A 22,075-nucleotide genomic window follows, 5' to 3' on the forward strand; every position below is an offset into this window, starting at 1 on the left:
GCAGTTGCGTGGTGCAATGCCATTCCCGTACGCTGTGTAACCTAAAGACCGCAGGTGCCACCGACTTTACACCCTCCAGGAGCGCTCCGGGGGGGACCACCCCAAGCCGCAATTTGAGGGAAAGTTATGCTGGCGCCTGGCAACCCCAGCGAAGCTCTGGAGTAAGTGCTTCGCTTCCCTGGGAACTCAAAAAGGAAAAGCTGCTCGTGATCTAGGGACCGGGTTCTCAACCGGAAGTTTTGCTTGGCGGCTTGAGCACTTCCTGTTTGGTAACTAAGGGCGCGGGACGGTTGTTAGGGCTGCCGTGGTAATTACAGGGGAGCTTTGCGGGTGAGGGGGTTGCCTCGCGTGCTACTCCCGGGCTCTACGAGCAAGCGGATCTTTTCTCCACAGCCTGTCAGAGGTCCCCTATCCGTTTGCTATCATGAGTAGCGAATTCTTGGCGGAGCTGCATTGGGACGATGGGTTTGCTATCCCGGTGGCAAATGAGGAGAACAAGATACTGGAAGATCAGGTAAGGACCGGGCGAAGAAGGCGGGGTAAAGAGGAGGAAGTTTCTGGTTGGCAGGAATACCCCAACCCTTTTATTCCTCCCCTTTCCTTCCCGAGTTTCATCTCTTCTCTAACTCTCACCCGCACCGTCTTCCTCCCTCCCGTGCCTGCCTGCCCTTTTCGGAACTTGGCTAAGCATTACAAAATATAAATTGAAACGATAATTGATACTCAGGACATAAAGCCTGAGTCGTTACTCTGTCCTCTCCTGCTCCACGTAATCATTTCCAGCCTCGTGGGCAGGAGAGGAAAGGCTGGTTCCCGGGTCCACTTTTCCTTCCTCAGAATTAAGCGCGGCTTGCAAAGGGACTTCTGCGGTTTTCGTAGCAACAGTTGTTGACGGATGTTTATAAACAAGACACGTTCTGGTTGACATTTCTTTTTGAGTTTCTGCCTATGACATTTAAAGTTAAAAGTGACTCGAAGAAATGTTTTCAAGAGGAACGTTCTAGTAAGAATGTAAAATGTACAGTTTGCAGCTTTTCAAAGTGAGAATGTTGTCACAGAGTGATATAAAATATTTTACGTTGTAAGGAATATTTTACAGCAGCTTGCAACCAATGCATAATAGTTGTTAAAAATAAAATTGCAACCAGCTAGAAAACTTTTAAAAACCTTTAACAGTCAGTCTAAAGTTCCATCACATGGCAATGTGTTGTGGAGAAGAGGGTCCAAGAAGAACGGATGATGATTACATTACTTTATAGAATGGAAGAGAAGATTTTCTTCCCTCTGAAAAATGAAAATTCTTCACTGTTTTTTGAGGATTTTTTTTCAAAAATACTCTGACATATTTACTCATGTCTAAATTAGATGGCTGCAGTTGTTTGTTTAAATGAAGGGCAACATTAGGGAAAATAAGAGATTTAGCACTGAGTACTGAGGAATAATAATATTAAGAAGTATCCAGCCCTGGGTTCAAATCCTAATTATCCTCAGTGAGCCTGTTTCTTCTTCTATAAACCGGAAATAAATAAAATAATTATTTCCCAGGGTTGTTATACAGCTCCAAGCACATAAATATAGGTTAAATTTCCATTCAAATGTTAGTTTTTGGTATTATTACCATAATATTTGTCTCATATGATTTTATATACATAGTAATTAGCTATTTAAAAAATATTACAGAGCAATAGAAAGAAGAAGAGTGAAGGTTCATAATCACTTCACCTGAATAAACAATGGCATTAAAAAAGCAACTCTGGTAAGTTTAAGCCATTCAAACAGAGCAGAAGGGTATAAAATAGAAGAGTATTCCCTCCTCGAAATACTTACTGTTGACTATAGAAGTGTGACTATCATGACATTAAACAAATATTCCAGACATCATTATCTACAGATATGTAGGTAGAAAAGACAAACAGAAGTTATAAGAATGCAGTCCTACTATATGTGCTGTTTTTAACATAACAATTTTTATTTAATAAAAATAATTTAATTTTACTTAAGAGACAAAGAGAGGGATTGTTGAATTCAAATAAATATTACTTGATTACAACAGATAGTGATTGCTAAAAAATTTTCTTAACATTAGGAAAAAGTATAAGAAAAAAATGAAATGGTTAAATTATTGTTTACAAAAATGCTTTGTTTCATTTGTTGGCTGATTCCCTGATCTTTCATTTTTCATTTTTAAAACAAAGAAATTAACTCTCACACTTCTTTCCACCATCTTTTACCCCATTAAAAAAAAGTGGTTTTATTATTTTTATATTATCAAGGTTTATTTTATTTTCATTCTGTTCAGTGTCCTTAATTTACTACAAGTGTTTAGTCTTAGTTTTATTTTTAAACTGATTTAATGGTCCTTAATGCAGCCACTTTTACTCAGTTTACCTTTTCTTGGATTTTTCACTTTAATTCGTCTTTTGACTGGTTGGGTTCTATCCTTAAGTAGTTGTTTCAAGAAGGGTCCGTAGTACTGTGCTTTTGATTCCTTGCATCCTTAGTTGCCAATTGATTTCTTGCATTGCTTGCTTTATATTCTTTAAATCATAGTATCAGATCTTCAAGAACCTTCTTTCTCCCTCCACTCCTTCCTTCTAGAGTCCTGTATTTTTTTAATATGGATTTTTTTCCACAGGCCTATTTTCCACCTGTTAACTTGAGAATTTCCTTTATTCCTTTACTGGGTTGATGCTCTATTTCCTAGATCACATATCTTCTTTCTTGGGTTATTTCCTTGTTTTGATGAAATACTTTCTTATGTGTCCCTGAGAAGGGTGTATAGGAGGAAAACTCCAAATCTGAAAATGTTTTTTATTTAATCTCACATTTGATGGTTTTGGCTAGGTAGAATATTCTAGGTTAAAAATATTTTTTCCACAGAATTTGCAAAGTATTATCTTCCAGTAGTGATGTTGATGAGTAATCTGATATTAGAATGATTTCCATTTCCATTTCTTTGTAGGTTACAATTTTAATCTCTGGAAGCTTTTAGGGTTTTGTGTCATTTTTACATTGCAACTCTATCAACCATATTTTTAATTTTCAGGTTATTTGCTTGTTGCTTTTTTGTAGCGTATGGTCTTGTTTTAGAAGTACCATATCAGTCTGGCTGAGTGTGTGTGTGTGTGTGTGTGTGTGTGTGTGTGTGCATGTGTGTATGTGTTTAGTTCTTTTTTGTGTCTTGAGTTATGTTTCCTCTGGGATCCTTTTGTTTGTTTGTTTATCTTGATATCCCTCACATGATGTAAGTTTTCAGTAAGTATCTGGTGGTCCTTGCATGACCTTTTATATTTAAAAGAGGCAAAAAAATATTGTCTGGGAATTCTGTGAGGAAGAAATTATCAGCTTGTGGAGAGTTAGTCATTATGCTTTCATTAAAAAAAGCAGATGCTGGGATGCCTGGGTGGCTCAGTCAGTTAAGCGGCTGCCTTCGGCCCGGGTCATGATCCCAGGGTCCTGGGATCAAGTCCCACATCAAGCTCCTTGCTCAGCAGGGAGCCTGCTTCTCCCTCTCTCTCCTTCTGCTTGTGCTCTCTCTGTCAAATAAATAAAATCTTTAAAAAAAAAAAAGCAGATGCTTTTGCTCTGGTTCATTATGCAATCATAAAAGTTATAACTGATGAAGAAAATAAAAGTCATAAAGCTGTATACACCAAACAGTGCAATAACTAAGTACATCAAAGTAAAAGCTGTTATAAATACAAGTAGACTTGGACAAAAAAATACAGTTGTAGTAGGATACTTCAATATTGACCTCCTCAGAACTGGACAATTCTAATAGACAAAAATAAGGATATAGAGTTATGAATAATATAATAAAAATAAAAATAGAGTATATATATCCCTTAAATAAACACTTTAAAGAATATGTCTGTAAAATATTTATAAAGGTGGATCATTTACTATATCAGAACAAAATCCTTAATGCACTAAAAGTGAATGATAAACCTTAAAGACATTATATGAAGTGAAATAAGGTGGACATAAAACACTGTATGGTTCCACTTATATGACATACCTAGAGTAGTCAAGTTCATAAAGATATAAGTAGAATGGCAATTTCCAGGGGCTGGGGGGAAGGGGAATGGAGAGTTAGGGTTTAATGGGCAGAGTTTCAGTTTGGGAAGATGAAAATTTTCAGGTGGATGGTGACAGTGGTTGCACAACACGTGAATGTACTTAATGCCACTCTTAATGTATACTGAAAAACGGTTAAAATGATAAAAAGTAGGTTATGAATATTTTACCACAATTAAAGAAATGAGTGGTAGGAATTTTATCATAATCAGTAGCATTTATAATAAATAATTTTAAAAATTATCCTCCATTGTTATGGACTGATATCTTCCTCACCCCATTCATATATTGAAGCCCTAATCTCCAATGTGATGGTATTTGGTAGTGGGGCCTTTGGGAGGTAATTAGGTTTAGATGAGGTCATGAGAATGTGGCTCCCATGATGCGATTAGTATCTTTATATGAAGCGGAAGACAGACCAGAACTCTCTCTCTCCACCATTTGAGTATGCAGCTAGAAGACACTGTCTGTAAGTCAGGAAGAGAGATTTCACCAGAACCAAATTGGCTAGCACCTCAATCCTGGACTTCCCAGCCCCCAGAACTGTGAGAAATAAATTTCTGATCTTTAAGCCAAACAGTCTATGATATTTTGTTATGGCAGCCTGAGCTGACTAAGACATCCGTCTTAAGTACTTAGGCCAATTTCTCAGATATATATTCCTGGTTAGCGCTTCTATCCTAGAGAAATTGAAAGGGAAAGTCAGCTTTTAGAAAACAATAAAAAGAGAGTGCTTCACACCTGTATTCATTGGAAATAGCAAAAATCTTACCTAGAGAAAACTTACAGGCTTAAATGCCTTCATTTTTAAATCAATGCCTTAGTTGGCTTGGGTTGCTATAACAAAATACCATAGACTGAGTGACTTAAAAAACAGACATTTATTTTTCAAGGTTCTGAAAGGCTAGAAGTTGAGATCAGGGTGGAAGTGTGGTTGGGTTCTAGTGAGAGCCCTCTTCCTGGCTTGCACATGGCTGCCTTCTCACTTTGTTCTCACATGGCAGAGAGAAAGAAAGCTCTGGTCTCTTGTTTTTATAAGGAGACTAATTCCATCATGAGGGTCCTACCTTCAGGTCCTAATTTAAACCTATTTACCTCCCAAAGGCCCACCTCCACATACCATCACATTGTGGGTAAGGGCCTCAACATATGAATTTGAGGGTGACACAAACAGTCCATTGTAATCCATGTGACAAAAGTAAGGAAATTAAGAACTGCTCTTAATAAATTTAAAAAAGAACAACAGGGGCACCTCGGTGGCTCTGTTGGTTGAACAACTGCCTTCGGATCAGGTCATGATCCTGGAGTCCCTGGATGGAGTCCCACATTGGGCTCCCTGCTGGGCGGGGAATCTGCTTCTCCCTCTGACCCTCCCCCCCTCAATGCTCTTTCTCTTTCTCTCTCAAATAAATAAATAAAAAATCTTAAATAAAAAAGAACAACAAAGTAAACAAAAGAGGGAATTAAAAGTAAAACTGGGGGTGCCTGGGTGGCTCAGTCGTTAAGTGTCTCCCTTTGGCTCGAGTCATGATCCCGGGTTCCAGGGATCGAGCCCCACACCCTGCTCCCTGCTCAGCGGGAAGTCTGCTTCTCCTTCTCGCACTCCCCCTGCTTGTGTTCCCTCTCTCCCTGTCTCTCTCTCTGTCAGATAAATAAATAAAATCTTAAAAAAAAAAAAGTAAAACTGAAATGAAATAAAAAGCAAAAAATACATATTTAATGTTACTTAGTATGTTTAATAAAATATAGGATATAACACATAGGACATTACTCTTTAATTTCTTCCTTATTTAAAAATTCAAATATTGTGGATTTTGTTGTATACCTCCTGGGTTGTAGCCCCAACTTTGGGAACCACAGATCAAGACTATAAGAAAGGATATTTTTTTGTTTTATTGAGTTTTTGTATTGCTTTGAGGGGTGATATATTCTCATTGTCCTGAGAATCTATCTTGTAATTTCCTAAAGTTTTTTTTGTTTGTTTGTTATGCATTTGCATTGTTTTGTTTCTACTCAGGGTTCTAATTCAATGACACACAAAATACATTAACAATAAGGGTCTAAGCACAGGAGAGTTGTTCTGTTCTGTACAGCTTGCCCTAAATCTGTTGGTTTTGCATAGGAGTTCGGGGAGGAGCTGTTATGCCTGGTATCCCACTACTTATCAAATTTATGGTTCATGTTCTGTGTTTTTGTTATATCTGTTGTTATGCTCTGGTTTGCTCTAGAGATCTTGTGGTTTGATTATGGAATAAAAATACCATTTTTTCCCTTAAAGTACTGCTGTATGAAAATTGCATCTTAGCAGTGGTCCTTGAGAGATTTCTGAGAAATCTGAGAGGTTTCTATTGTCTTAATGTAGTGCTAATTTTCCTACAGTAATCTCTAAATTACTGCACATATTATTTACAGTTGTCAAAGATGCAGGAGGAAAGGTCAAGTTTGCAAGATCAGCTACGTGACTATGAAGATCGAATTAATGCTATGACTTCTCACTTCAAAAATGTTAAGCAAGAATTTTCATTTACACAGGTACAGTAATGCCAACATAATGTTGATTATGCCATGTGTAGTCATGGAACATTTCACATTGCATTCACATCTGTGATTTTATTTTAGAGATACAATGGGAAACTTTAGCATAGCTAAACTATTGTGAACATAACCTTGAACTTGAAAGTAGGTAGAAAAAAAGGCTTTGAGGAACTCACTGCTGCCACCGATTTCAGGAATAACTAATGCATTTGAAAGAAGAAATCATTCAAACAGTCTAATGTAATATTAGGCATCAGATTATATGAGAAGGGTTTAGTGATCAAACAATGATTTTAAGCCAAAATAGACCTAATGTAACACATGATAGAATTTCCACCTCCTTTTCACTTTTTCAGTGCAATCCACTGGGCCTTTTTGAGTGGAAGCACATAGTTCACACACTTCAGTAGCCCTTAGGGCACCATGATATTTTAGGATCCTGAGATGATAGAAAAGTTAAATTATATTTAGGGTATTATTTAAGATAACCAGGGAAAGTATAATCCATTTTAGAATATAACTATAAATAATAAACTTAAAACTTAGAGTGATTAGTTAAGTAAGCTTCTATTTTATGGGCACTTTGTTCATGTGTAGAACATCATTCCCTGATGATGCCTAGCAAATCAGCTCAGCAAATCAGCCCTGGAGAGTTTACTAACTTCCATTCCAAACTATTTTTTTAAAAATGCCTCTACCTTTCTTTGAAAGATATGTAATTCTTAAAAGTGAACAAAGCATGCTTTTAATGCCAATTTATAATTAATACAGATAAGTAACCATTTTATTGTGTATAAATCTTATTAGGAAGCTACAAGTTTAATGAACTTTTAAAAGCAATACTTGAAATTTTTGAATCCTGATATGATTAACTAATACATTGTTTGGAACATCTTTTCTTAAAGTTACTAAATCACTGAGTTGGGGATTTGAAAGTCAGAGACTCTCTGTAGGTATATTTCATTATAGTTAAACCTTAATTAAATCAGATAATAGACACAAAAGACAATAAACTTCCTATACACTTTAAAAATAATACTGATGGTGATAACTTTGAAGCACTACAAACTCAGCAGTCAACAAATACTTTACTAAGTATTTTACTAAGTAAAACTTAACACAAAGGCATGATGGTTTGTTAATATATTCTGGGAAATATTTATAACCATCAGTGTTTACATTGTCATTTATAAATTATCTCTTAATTAGAATGTATAATCAGTTCTAGAAACATCCCATCTCCCAAGTATTTTTAAATTTTATTTCTTATTTTTTAGGTAAGTAATGAGTTATATCTTTTTTAAATCTCACCATTATTAACTTTGGTTTTCTTCAATTTCCCTAGACTAACATAATATCTGAAAATTGCTGACAACAATATTTTCTCCTAGGTCATTCCATGAACTGACTTTCTTAACAACTAGTACACAACACAAAGTACACTGAATCATAAAGTCTAACATGGTTTAGGTTTCAGAGAAGTAGAATTAATAGTACTTAATCTCAGTATTTTGTGGGAACTTTTTTGGGGGGCTAATGGATTATTATAAATATTTTATAATATTAAAAATTAAAACGTTTTTCTATCTCGTAAATTATTCTGTAGTCTCTTTGTAAAGCCAGGGAGCATGAGATTGAAAGTGAAGAGCATTTTAGGATCATTGCTGAAAGAGAACTGGGACGAGTGAAGGATGAAATCCAACGACTGGAAAATGAAATGGCTTCAATACAGGAAAAGAAAAGTGATAAGGAAGTATGTATTGAAATGTTACTTAAAATTTTGTGCTATTGTTCTTTCTTCCCTCACCAAACAAGCAGTGATTTTTTTTCTGTATGAGAAAGACATTCATTAATTTCCTGACATTTATTTACATTGTTTTTTGGACAATGAAAGGCATGTAGAGTTGTCATTTGAATGCAATGATAGAATGTTATATTTATTTTCCCACTATTCATTTACCAAATAGTCATTGAGCCACCATGTGCAGAGTACCACACTGGCTGTCTATTATGTGATACTAGTCATAATTTATTCAGAAGTATCATATGATACTAGGCATAATTTATTCATATATTTTTAAAAGGCCACATTAAAAAACTTACTTTTAATATTGAGTTTTCATTTTTCATTCAAAATGTTTACCTTTCATATTAATTTAGCCTGTAACTCTAATATTAAACTACTATAACCTCTTTTTCTCTTTTCCTTTGTTTTTAGTTGCCTGATTTGGGAGTTCATTCCAAATTCAATTCTTCTCTTTACATGTGCATATACATATAGAAACGCACATGTATATGCATATGTATACATACACATTTTATTATATTAATTTGTATTTATATGCATATTGATCTGTTTTCTTTTATGACTCTAGATTTGTTAAATGAATACATTTACAGAAAATTTTTTTTTATTAGTTTCAGAGGTAGAATTTAGTGATTCATCAGTTGCATATAACATCCAGGGCTCATTATATCAAGTGCCCTCCTTAATGCCCATCACCCAATTATCCCTTCCCCCTACCCACCTCCCCTCCAGCAACCCTTAGTTTGTTTCCTAGAGTTCAGTGTCTCTTATGGTTTGCCTCCCTTTCAATTTCCATCTTATTTTATTTTTCCTTCCCTTCCCCTATGTTCATCCATTTTGTTTCTTAAATTCCACGTATGAGTGAAATCATATGGTATTTGTCTTTCTCTGACTGACTTATTCACTTACAGAAATATTTTTATCTTCTTAACAACTGTATTTATTTCAACTAAAACTACTTTCAAAATTTCTGTAGAAGAAGCCTCTTAGAGGCAAGAATCTGATTGGAAATGGAGCTGATGGGGACTTGACTTGGGCTTGAGTTAGCATATCAAGCACATTATTTTTACTAAGATTGTATATCCACATGGGATGGATTTGGGGGAGTGACTGACATTAGAGATTGCTCTGGGGGGGGCTTTCCCTAAAGCCTTTTTAAGCAATCTTTGACTCAACTGTTATTCTCAACCTCGTATAATCGTTTCCTCTCTATTTTACAACTGAAGAATTAAATACAGGTATGGTTGTTATATAATGAAATATGGTGCATTATATATATCTGGAAGTTGGGAAAGGGACAGGTTTTCTTCTTTCCTTTTTAATATGTCCTGTAGTATGTAATCTTATGTTTTATTTTAGTTTGTGTAGTAAATAATATTCTGTAATCTCTCCCTGCCCCCTTTCTTTGGAAATTAGAATAACATATTTAAAACTACTCAAAAATTGGATGGTTTGAAATGTCAAATGAACTGGGACCGGCAAGCATTGGAAGCCTGGTTAGAAGAATCAGCTCGTAAAGATAGTGATGCCCTCACTCTTCAGAAGTATGCACAACAAGATGATAGTAAAATTAGGGTGAGAAATTATAAATTGTAATCTTAGGTTTTCTCTGAATCTGTAGTATGTGAACCTTTTTTCTGAATTACATTTGTAATTTAAAAGCCGTAGTTCTTAAACTTTCTTTGGGTCAGAGACTCCTTTGACAGTCTAATAAAGCCAAGGATCCTCTCTTTAGAAAAGTGACTATACTCAAATACTCATAAAATTTTGCTGAAACCCTCTGACCATTTAGGGATCCACAGACTCCAGGTTAAAAATCCTGATTGAGAAAAGTTTTCAAAAGCATTTCAGAGAAGAAAGTTTTATATTAGAATTAGTAATTTAACTTCTTTTGTCTAAATAATAGTTTGAATGTAATATACAGTGTTTGCTGATTTGAGACTATAGTGCTATTATTTAATATATTATTATAACCATTACTTAAATCTACTTGTAATAAATGTATTAATACATTAGTATTATGAACATGCTATTTTCTAATAGATTTAATACCAAATGCATTATTTTAAATAATTTTAAAAGGCAAATTATTGTTTATCTTTTTTTCTAACTTTAAAAAGTATTAAAAGTCTTTTTAGAAACAATTGAGTTTTCATTGCAGCCCTTTGGGGTTAAAAGATTATGTATTATTTTGTAATTGTTTTAGATAGCAAATAAGTGTGTATCTATAATAGTACTTAATGTGAGATATATTAATAGCTTTTAAGTTAAATGATAATTTTGAATATTTTTACATGAAACTACATCATAGGCACTGACCCTGCAATTAGAAAGACTGACTTTGGAATGTAATCAGAGAAGAAAGGTACTTGACAACGAACTTATGGAGACTCTAAGTGCACAGGTTAGTTTAGTGAAGATTTTTGTTTCTTAATTGTCGAAGGGATGTATGCAATAGCACTTAAATTCACAAAAATGTTATTTGCTCTCTATTTGACAGTTAGAATTGGATAAAGCAGCACAAGATTTTCGTAAGATTCATAATGAAAGACAAGAACTCATTAAACAGTGGGAGAACACAATAGAGCAGATGCAGAAGAGAGATCGAGACATTGATAATGGTGCCTTGGTAAAGTAGTTGTTTGGTCCTTGCAGTGTTCAACTGTGTTATTCTCTTTTGTATTTAACTCATTCATTTCAAATGTAACTCACATTGTTATTTGAAAATCATTTATAGTAGGGTTCAATAGTTTTGGTAAATGTTTTTCAAAGCTCACTCTTTACATTTAGATATGTGATTTTATGAAGGTTATTTACTTAGGGTATTATAATGCTGAAGACTAGATCCTGCCACTCTGAAATGTGGAACAAGAGAAAGTCAATAGATAATGTTAGTGCAGTAAAACCAATGCTCTGACTTACACATGGTTGCCCAAGGTGCTTTGGACTTAATATATGTGCTGTTTGGAGTAATCACTGGTGTAGGGAAATGAGTCTCATGGTTGGCCAAGAAACAAAAAGGGAGAGTCAGGAAAGAAACCTAGACTGATAAAGTTTCACTTTTGAAACTGAGGCACCCATAATAGGGTAGAAGCTTGGAAGGGAAGGAGTACCACACTGATTAAACACGGACCTAGTGTTATTTTTGCTACTTTCAGAGGTAATTTAGGAGACGTTTTTTGGAAAGTCATTAAAGGGCAAAATGGTGGTGAGTAAAAATGGGAAGATTAGGGAGAGTTGGGAAGGAGAAAGAATTGAGGATATGTTAACTTCCTTTCTGCGTCTACTCCATGGAAAGGCAAGCAGCTTAGGTCATTGGGGGTTTGGTATTCTCATATCTGTATGAGATTTACTTGCTATATGTGACTTATATGTAAATTATTCTTTTATTTTAAATTTCTATAAGTAACCAACATTTTATCAACAAAATGGCCTATGACTTCCTTGGAGGGACAAGGGAGAACCAGTCTTAACTATGAGTTCCTCTTAATTCTTAATGCTGATCTTGGTTTCAGACATCAAGTCCTGACTCTTCCTCTGTGTAGATCAAATGTGACAGATCCAAGATTGCAGATCCACAATTGCATTCTCATACAACCCCACAGCTGAATTGACTCAGCGTGCCGATTTGGCAGAATATACAATTTGTAGCTCTCTGGTCATATTCACTATGGTTCCTTATGGACATCTCCTGGTTGTCTTTGTTGTAAGGGAATAGGATGGGTGCTAAGAAGTGGCTCCATATGTAGTGGTATGCTTCTGAGTGTTTAACAACTGGCTCCCCATTTGTAGCATTTCTGATTTCTGTGGGGAAACTACTTCCATACCAATGTGACTCCATTCAACACAGAGTTGAGAAGAGATGTGTCAGTCAGTGCTGGTAAGCCAGTGAGATCCAGTTCATACCACCAGAGGATTTGATCTTTTGTTCCTTTTCCTCCAAAACATTTCCTGCCTTCTTAGTGTCTTCTTGGCAGGAGTCTGAGCATATGAACCTGAAATTGGCTTCTTGAGAGAAACTTTTACATTATATAGAAAAGGAAAAATATTTTTCTATTATGCTTTTATTCCAGTGTAGAAATTTTGGGATATTACTGTACTTATCAGCATCACCTACAAAAAGCTTAACTGTGAGTAGATGAGAATGTTGAAGTAGGTATTAAAGTATCTGTTTAAGTTGTAGAAAATCAATATAAGGCAGGAAGTTCTAGAATGATCATTTGACATACATAAACTTAGGATGTTTTGACCTGTCTTTGGTTGAATGAACACAGTATATATATAGATTGCTACATTATAGAGTGTTAATTGTTATAGACAACATATGGGATTAAATAAATTTACAATGCTTTTTTAAATGTAATGCATTTTAGGGGCGCCTGGGTGGCTCAGTCGGTTAAGCGTCTGCCTTCAGTTCAGGTCATGATCTCAGGGTCCTGGGATCGAGCCCCGAGAATCGGGCTCCCTGCTCAGTGGGGAGCCTGCTTCTCTCTTTCCCTCTGCCCTCTGCCCTACCCCACTCCCCACTTCTCCTTCTCCCTCTCTGTCTGCTCTACCCCACTCCCCTGCTCATGTTCTCTTGCTCTCAAATAAATAAAATCTTTAAAAAAATGTAGTACATTTCAAATATATATCCATTTAGTATGCTAATATGTACAGTATTACATACAGCATTTCTAAAACTTACTCATTTCAGAACATACACCCTCCCCCAACCCAATTTTCTGGGATTGTTTGGTGGGACCCCATTTTGGAATTACATCTTAGGGTAAAATTATCTTTTTCCTCCAATTCTTCTAACATGTTGCTATCAACATCACTTATAAAAACCACATATGAGCTTTTTATTCTTCAGCTCTAAAATCTTCTTTGTTCCACATTGCTTAAAAATTGAACCTCTTTAACATGGCAGTTAAAAAATTGATTTTTTTCACAATTGGGCCCTAACCTCTACCTTTCCAGCCTCATTCCTTTCATTTGTACCCACCCCTTCTTAATACATCCCCATTCCATCCCTGCCCTCCCTACGATTTAACCACAATAGAGTGTTTATGCATCTCCATTTATCTTTTAGGCCTAACGTAAAAGAAGCCTCTTAAGTAATGCCTTTTAGTAATTCCTCTTGGGTAGACTTCATCATCTCTTTTTCCCATGGTGCTTTGTCCACATCTCATTTAACTACCTTGTATATGCTATTTATTTTTATTCTCCAAGACCAGCAAAAGGCCTTAGTGAAGACATTCTTATTGAAACCAATAACTAAAATATTATTCTCAAAAGGTGAAAAAAAAACTGGTCCTGTGAAATATTTGGAAAAAAATAATTGAAATCCAACTTTCTACGTAAAAATATTCAACAGTGTTATATTTTTTAGATATCACCTTTTGTTTATAAAAGCTTGACATTTTTTTCATCTCTTTAGCAAAGTACCAGATGAAAGAAAACAAGATCTTCAAAAAAAAAATGAGCTTATAGATACTGATGTGTAACATATTAATACTTTGTTTTTATTCATATAAAAATAGACTTTCTCTCTCTTTTTTTTTTGAAGTAGACTCCACGCCCTGTGTAGAGCACAGTGCAGGGCTCGAACTCACGGCCTTGAGATTAAGAGCTGAGATCAAGAGTTGGATGCTTAATTGACTGAGCCACCCAGGTGTCCCCAAAATAGACTTTTTTAAAGAAAATATTGTCTTAAGAAGTTTTGATAAAATACTGAATGTAGAAAAATGAAAACTAAATTCCTTTTTGTTTTGTTCTTCGCATTAAACCTATATTTAACATATTTTTAAACCTTAGGCATTAGCAAGGATAAAGCAGGAAATAAGAGAAAAAGAAAATTTGGTTAAAGAAAAGATCAAGTTTTTGGAAAGTGAGATTGGGAATAACACAGAGTATGAGAAAAAAATTTCTGTTGCTACTCGTAAACTTTTAAAATGTAGAACGGAGTATCAGCGTCATGAAACTAACAGAAATCAGCTGAAAGATGAGGTATGTCAACTAAAAAGACTGGCTTGTGTGTTTATGACAAATTACTAAAAAATAAGCATAAAAGCTCTCTTTTGATTAAGGAATTGCCTTCTAGTTCTTTTTTCTTATGTCCCTTCATGTTGTGGAACTTTTAGGGTACTGCAGTTGAGCCCTGCTTGGTGAAAGCAATGGGGGGGTGGGATGGGGGGAGGTGCCAGGCATACCACAGGTGGTGTGAAGGTCTCCTCCTGGAGTCGTACAGCACACAACTTGCCCAACACATACAGAGTTTTGTAAGTGACTTGAGGCAAAAGGTTCCTGAAGGTCTAGACTGAAATCATGATTGTAACTGGCCCATGGGCAGATGTGAAGATGAAATCGACATTAGTGATAACCTGAAGTGTCTTTCCAGTGCTACATGTGTATGGTGATTTTGACTCAAATTCTAGATGGAGTTATTTGCTTAAGTTCAGTTTCTCCCCTTGTGAAGGGATAATATTTCAGTCTAGTAGTGAGACAGTGTAGTGGTAAAATACCTTGAAACAGAGAACGAAACTTCTGCTTTGTTCTTTTCTTCTTTTGCAGGCACACATGGCCAACTAGATTGTTCCATAGGGAGTGTTAGTGATCCCTTTAGTTAGCAATAAAGGGATCTTTTTGAAATTTGTGCCTTGAGGCCACATTGTTTGAAGTTACTACTGTTTAGGCAGGAAATTGGAATATTGTAGAGCATTTCATTCTACAAGTTGTTATACTTTTTATTTCTGATAAAGAAGGAAAGATTTTTTTTCTGTCCAAAAAGAGTAATTACTTATGGTCCTAAAAAAATAAAATAAGCAAATTTCTTGCCTAAATTAAATGTCACTGATAATAGTTCATTCTTAAAAATTTTTAAGTTTAAACCAATTGCATTAAAGAATGCAGGGATTCATTGATTCATTCATAATTTGTTTATTGAGATATAATTCACATATAATAATTTGCCCTTTTAAAGTATACAATTCAGTGGTTTTTAGTATTTCATAGAATGTGCAACCATCACCACTATCTAATTTTTTAGACTATCTTTGTCTTTCAAAAAGAAACTCCTTGCCCATTAGCAATCACTTTGCTTCCTTCCTCCTACTCAGCCCTGGCAACTGCTAATCTACTTTCTGTCTCTGTGGATTTGCCTATTTTGGATATTTCATATAAATGAAATAATATACTATGGAGCACTTCATGTCTGGATTCTTTTACTTACATAATGTTTTCAAGGTTCATCCATGTTGTAGTATGCATCAGTACTTCATTCATTCATTTCTTTCCTCCAAATTTTAAAATTGAGGTAAAATAGGGGCACCTGGATAGCTCAGTTGGTTAAACGTCTGCCTTCAGTTCAGATTGTGATCCCAGGGTCCTGGGATTGAGCCCTGAATCAGGGTCCTCGCTCAGTGGGGAATCTGCTTCTTCCTCTGCCCCTCCCCCTGCTCATGTTCTCTCTCTCTCTCAAATAAATAAATAAAATATTTTAAAAATTGAGATAAAGTACACATAATGTACACTTTACCATCTTAATCATTTTCAAGCATACAGTTCAGTGGTATTAAATACGTTCCTAATGTTAGGCAACCATTACCACCATCCATCTCCATAACTCTTTTCTTCTTGTAAAACTGAAACCGCATACTAATTAAACAATAACTCCCCATTCCACCCCTCCTCCCAGCTCCTAGCAAGTACCATTCTACTTTCTGTCTCTGTGAGACTACTCTAAGTACTTCATATGCATGAAATCAGTATTTATTGTTTTGTGACTGGGTTATTTCATTTATTTCACTTAGCAAAATGTCCTCAAGGTTTATTTATGTTGTAGCAGATGTCAAATTTTTGTTACTTTTTAAGGCTGAATACCATTCCATTGCATGTATATATCATGTTTTGCTGCTCCGTTTATCTGTCCGTGGACATTTGGGTTGCTGCTATGTTTTAGCTATTGTGAATAATGCTGCTATGAACATGGGTGTACAATTATCTCAGAATTGCTGGATGGTACTTATGGTAATTGTGTTTTTAATTTTTTGAGGGACCACCATACTGTTTTCTGTAGTGGCTGTACCATTTTATATTCCCACCAATGGTGCACAAAAGTTCCAGTTTCTCCACATTCTCGCCAACACTTGTTCTTTTCTCTTTTTCTTTTTTCTTTTTTTGGTAGTAGCCATCCTTATGGAAGGGTGTGAGGTGGTATTTTATTGTAGTTTTGATTTGCATTTCCATAATGATTGATGCTGTTGAGCATTTTTTATTAGTATATCTTCTTTGGAGAAATGTCTATTCAAGTCCTTTGCTCATTTTTGGATCAGTTTGGGGTTTTTTTTTTTGTTGATGGTGGTGAGTTTTAGAAATTATCTATATATTCTAGATATTAATCCCTTATCAGGTATATGATTTGCAAGTATTTTCTCCATTTTATGGAGTGCTTTTAACTGTGTTGATATTGTCTTTTGATGCATAGAAGTTTTAAATTTTGATGAAGTCCAATTTGTCTTTTTTCTTTTGTTGCCTGTCATATCCAAGAAATTATTGCCAAATCCAATACTGTGAAGCTTTTGCTCTAAGTACCTTTCATGCATCTATGTAGGACTGTATAATTTGCCAGTATCATGAAATAAGTCATTTAAAATGTAATATCAGATCAAAAAGAAAAACTGGTTATATGGATTACAGCAACATGGGCACTGTATTTATAGGTGTGATGTAGGTTAAAAACTAACATGTTCAGAATAGAACTTCTCAAAAATAAAATTAATTTATAAGATGTAGAGTAACTATGTAATTTTTGTCTGTTAACTAATGAATAGCTGGATTCTTTAAAAGCCACTGTGAATAGAAGTTCCAGTGATTTAGAAGCTATAAGGAAAAATATTTCCAAAATAAAGAAGGACATTCATGAAGAAACAGCAAGGTAAGAAAAAAGATACTTAAATATGTTTATAGTTTTTGACTACTTATGTTTTTTTAAAGATTTTATTTATTTATTTATTTATTTATTTATTTATTTGAGAGAGAGAGAGAGAGAAAGAGAGAGAGAACAAGTAGAGGGAAGAGCAGAGGGAGAGGGACAAGATGCAGGGCTCGATCTCATGACCCTCAGATCACACCCTGACCTGAAATCAAGAGTTGAATGCTTAACTGACTGAGCCACTCAAGCTCCCTAGTTTTTGACCACTAGAAAAATTATTAAATATTTAAGCTTTTGTTAAATAACTGATGGCTACTAAATTATTAAACTTGAAAAAAAGTTTTTCCTGGATTTTTCTTTGTAAAGGTTTAGGAACAATATTTTTATGACTTATTAAATATATAAGGTTTCCAGAAAGGTAATAAAAAGGTTTAGGTTTATGGCCTAAAGAAACCTAAAGAAACCTAAAGAAACCTTCAAGTTATATGAAGAAATCTTAGGATAAGCTATTCCATGTTTGTATTACTTTTTAGACATGTTTTCTATTTTTTCCTCATAAATTCTCTCTAGGTTACAGAAAATTAAAAATCATAATCAGATTGTAAGAAAAAAATTAAAGCAGATAACTGAGAAAACAATGTCTGTGGAAGAGAGAGCTACCAATTTGGAAGATACGCTAAGGGAAGAGGAAAAAAGTGTAAAGGTAAAGTTTAGTTTTAGTTCTTAAACAGTCACAGAATCTAGCAATAGTGAATTAGACTCTTGCAATTAGGGAGTAGGAGGTCTTTTAAGAGGCTCTGCTTTCTGGTGTGACCACATTTGTAATCAGAATTTTGAGTTGTTGGACCCCCTTTTTGTATGTAGCTTCTGAAGATGTTTCTGGCCTTCTCTCTTAAAGCTTCTACTTCTCCTTTTGCTTTACTTTCAGCATTTGCCTTGGCTGTCTTCTTTCAAAGGTAGCCCTCCACCTGTGATCTTGTGCCTTTCCAATGCCTGGTGTGTCTTTGCTTGTCATTCATATATATGCTCTTATATTGCAGACATACCTTGAAAAATGCCCATGTTTTAAAATTTATTTCTACCCTTACAGTTGGTTATCATTTGTTTTTTTTTGTTTGTGATCAAATTCCCCCCAATGGTTTACATTCCTTCCCTGTATTTCTTTATCATTTATTATCTCTGACAGTCTGGCACCATTTATAAGTAAATGGACTCTTAAGTGTTCTACTTTACTAACTCTACTGGGATGTCTTTGGCGTCTTGGTAGCATTTAGGCCAATTTTTGAGAAACTGGGAAAGGCTGGTTCACCATTTCCTCTTTGAAAACTTCCAAGTGACTTCTGTGACCTGACACCATTGGCACTACTTCTTGCTTCTACTCTTTCTGAGGGGCAGCTGAAGATCACGACAAAATCCCTCATTTGCTAAATATCAAGTATGGTTTCACTTATATTTGGATAAAATCAAGCTTCTTTGGTGTGCTGTTGAATGTTCAAAATCTCTGAATAATGAAGTCATGCAGCAGGCTTGACTTGAGTGGCATAGGAGTCTAAATCACATTATTTAAAAAAAAAAGGTTTTTTTTCCTCCCAAGAGCTTGATTTTCTGTAGCACTGAGATAGGACAATATTAGAACTTATTAGAAATCTGCAAAGACTGAAATCCATATGAAATAGACCTTTTGATGATGACATTAAAAACTGGTGACATTTTTTAAGAAATTAGCTTAATTAGAAAAAATGGGATTGGCAGCATGTGTGCTACTTGTGCTGTCTCAGCGGTTTATTCATAATCTTGGTTTTTGTAGCTGTTTTTCTTTGTTTGGAAAAATCCTAATCCTGTATGTTTTGGAGATGTATTATGTTATTCACCACCAAGCACCGACTTTAAAACTGCCAAGCAGTCTTTGAGAAGGTCTTAAAACTAATGAAAATTGTCTATTATATAAAAAAGGCATTTTAAAGATTATATTAGATTATATTTCTTAATTTGTCAAAATTTAAATGTGCCAGTCACAGATTTTGTTTTCATATTGAGGTTCATTGGTTGCCAAAAGGAAATATACTTATCTGGGCATAAGAGCACAGAGGGAAATTATTTCAACAATTAAAATGATAACTTTCAACAGATCTTGCTTGGCATGGGAGATCTATTTGAAGCCTAGAACACTTGTCGTGGAGCCTTAAGGTCAAGACAGATCTGCCTCTTGAGAAATGAGCGGTGGGAATGGGGGACTGGTTTCTGTTTCCTAGAAGGCTGCACATGTAGGGAGGCCAACTAGAGACAAGGTATGAATGAAGGTGCCAGTGGTGTGTTGGGGCCAGCCCTTACCAGCTCTTAAGAGTTGATAGTTAAATTTTCTGGAATTTTGCAAGTCAGCTGCTAAACATGGCTACTATTAAAAATTAAATTATATAGACTTATAATTAAATACATAATATTAAAAACAAAGTAATAAGCACTCATCACTTCTAAATTATTTTACTAGATTTTACTATTATCTATTTATGCTCTTAAGGTTACTTAAAATTACTTACATTTATTATATCTGTATAGTGGAAATGCTATGTAATGATCTGCTACTGCGTATCTCTTTCCAACTCTGCATTTAGCAGAATCATGTTAGTAGCTTGAAATTGGCCATAATGGGAATATTTATAAAAAGAAAATCAGCTTCTTCCCCCTAACCTGCCATCTATTGGAAAGCTGATGTTTAAACATTTACCTGCTCACCACTGGATAGTGCCCAGAAGAAGGTGGGAGATTGAGCTATGTGATTTCTTTCTTGTAACACCCTCAAGACTTCAGCAAATTCTGTGAACTTAAAAGTTGTGCGTCTCTGCTATATCTAAGGAAGCCAGTGGAATGGCCAGGTTCTAAGGTGTAGAATGACATGGTGTAGAATTAAGATGACAGATCAAGTTACTGGAATAGAGTAGATTATAAGAAATGTTGGAGATTTGTTGAAATTGTGGGAAGGGCATTCTTATATTCTCAAGGGCTGAAATGTTGGGGGGTTAATTTATGACCCCCCAGATTATAATGTTCATATAATAAAACATTTCAAGGTATTATAATTTCATTGATCACTATTATTCTTATCATCAGGAAGTGGAAGTTCAATTGAACATAGTGAAAGATGTGCTGTTTAAGAAAGTTCAGGAATTACAGACTGAGACAATGAAAGAAAAAGCTGTTGTATCAGAAATTGAAGGAACTCGTTCCTCCCTAAAGCACCTCAACCATCAGTTACATAAACTGGATTTTGAAACCTTGAAGCAGCAAGAAATTATGTACAGTCAGGTAGATGTTAATCTTATGAATGTCTTCCATATTGATTTGTTATAGTTGTGACGGTTAAGATACCACAGTGTCCTGAAAAAACAAAGATTTTTAAAGCACTCTTGGAGGGATAGACAGATGCTGAAATAGGATATCATGTTTGGTAAGCAGTAGGGTAAGGGAGCCTTAAAACCTATTTTTTTTCTTGATCTGAAATAAACAGGTCAGAGGATAGACAGCTCCAGTGAGGGACAATCATGCTTTAAAGGAACCTGGGGCAATTGGGCCTGGAGTAAAACAAACCAAGGAGTGGGCTATCTGAAACCTGGAAAAACTGTATGTTGAGTCTTAGTCATGCAAACATGGGCTTCCTTACCCCAACCCCTGACTAATAGTTTAAAAGCACTTCAGACATTTTTCCTTATTTGTTCCATTTATATATTCTGTCTCATGTTAATTCTTTAATATCATCCCTCTCTACATCTTAATTTCCTTGTCTAATGTCATAGTTTCTCAAAATTACAGATGTTAAAGTATTATTTTAAAAATAATTCATTGGAAGTTCATCATATTTGAGCCATTCATGGCTAACAATTTGTGACTTTTTTGTATCCCTTAGAAAATGTGCCCTCAAAAATCCATGTCCATGTAAATCCAGTGGATTTACTGAGGTTCCATCCTAGTAGTATATACCCTCTTAGCTGACTTCTTATATTTTCAGAAGATTACTTACCTTTATGTCACTATCATGTACCTTGATTGTTGAAGAATAGTTTGCTGTTTCTCCACTTAGAGTTAAAAAGGATTTTGTACTATAAATTACTGAAGAATTAAAGTGACTTTAGTAAATAACACTTAAGACTAAACTTTAAGAAAGTGTTTATTGTGTTTTATTGTGTTTATTGTGTAAAACCATTTATGGAAATGGTCTTAACTGTTTGTTTCTCCTTACTATCTGTTTTTAAAAATGTAACAGGATTTTTACATTCAACAAGTGGAACGCCGAATGTCACGGTTAAAAGGAGAAATTAATTCAGAAGAAAAACAAGCCCTGGAAACAAAAATTGTTGAACTTAAAAAGACATTGGAAGAGAAAAAATCTACATTTGGCCTTTTGGAAACACAGATCAAGAAACTTCATGTAACTTAGCCGAAATACTTTTGATGCTTCAAATATCCTAGTCATTAGTCATTCTGTTTTAAGTCAACTTGGTCCTAAGACTTTACTTTGGATAGGATGATTGCCAAACTACCTGCATGTATAAAAAATGTATGAACTAATGTTCATGTTTCTATACCGACTATGAGAATATAACATTACCATTGATTATGCATTTACTATATGATAAGTATATTACATGCCTTTAGTATTTTATCTCATTTAATCTTTATCAGTGTCTTGTGAGGGAGATATTATTACTTGTGTCACAGATTAAATTGTCCATGGTTACACAGCTAGT

At 34.9% G+C, this 22,075-nt stretch overlaps 1 protein-coding gene across 1 annotated transcript in view; it reads left to right on the forward strand.

Annotated features, from left to right (window-relative positions):
• Positions 1 to 424: 424 nt before the first annotated feature.
• The window catches only part of CCDC39 (coiled-coil domain 39 molecular ruler complex subunit), a 46,998-nt gene continuing 25,347 nt past the window's right edge, over positions 425 to 22,075 (forward strand). The window contains exons 1-11 of the mRNA XM_028101046.2: positions 425 to 514; positions 6,490 to 6,609; positions 8,219 to 8,365; positions 9,836 to 9,994; positions 10,731 to 10,823; positions 10,920 to 11,048; positions 14,219 to 14,410; positions 17,233 to 17,336; positions 17,904 to 18,036; positions 20,442 to 20,636; positions 21,592 to 21,756. Of these exons, the coding sequence (XP_027956847.1) occupies positions 425 to 514; positions 6,490 to 6,609; positions 8,219 to 8,365; positions 9,836 to 9,994; positions 10,731 to 10,823; positions 10,920 to 11,048; positions 14,219 to 14,410; positions 17,233 to 17,336; positions 17,904 to 18,036; positions 20,442 to 20,636; positions 21,592 to 21,756 (1,527 nt within the window). The remainder of the gene's footprint in view (positions 515 to 6,489; positions 6,610 to 8,218; positions 8,366 to 9,835; positions 9,995 to 10,730; positions 10,824 to 10,919; positions 11,049 to 14,218; positions 14,411 to 17,232; positions 17,337 to 17,903; positions 18,037 to 20,441; positions 20,637 to 21,591; positions 21,757 to 22,075) is intronic.

The sequence above is a fragment of the Eumetopias jubatus genome, unplaced genomic scaffold (assembly GCF_037043125.1).
Source record: "Eumetopias jubatus isolate StellerSeaLion01/CBP00866 unplaced genomic scaffold, mEumJub1_p1.0 scaffold_1, whole genome shotgun sequence".
Classification (NCBI taxonomy): Eukaryota; Metazoa; Chordata; class Mammalia; order Carnivora; family Otariidae; genus Eumetopias; species Eumetopias jubatus.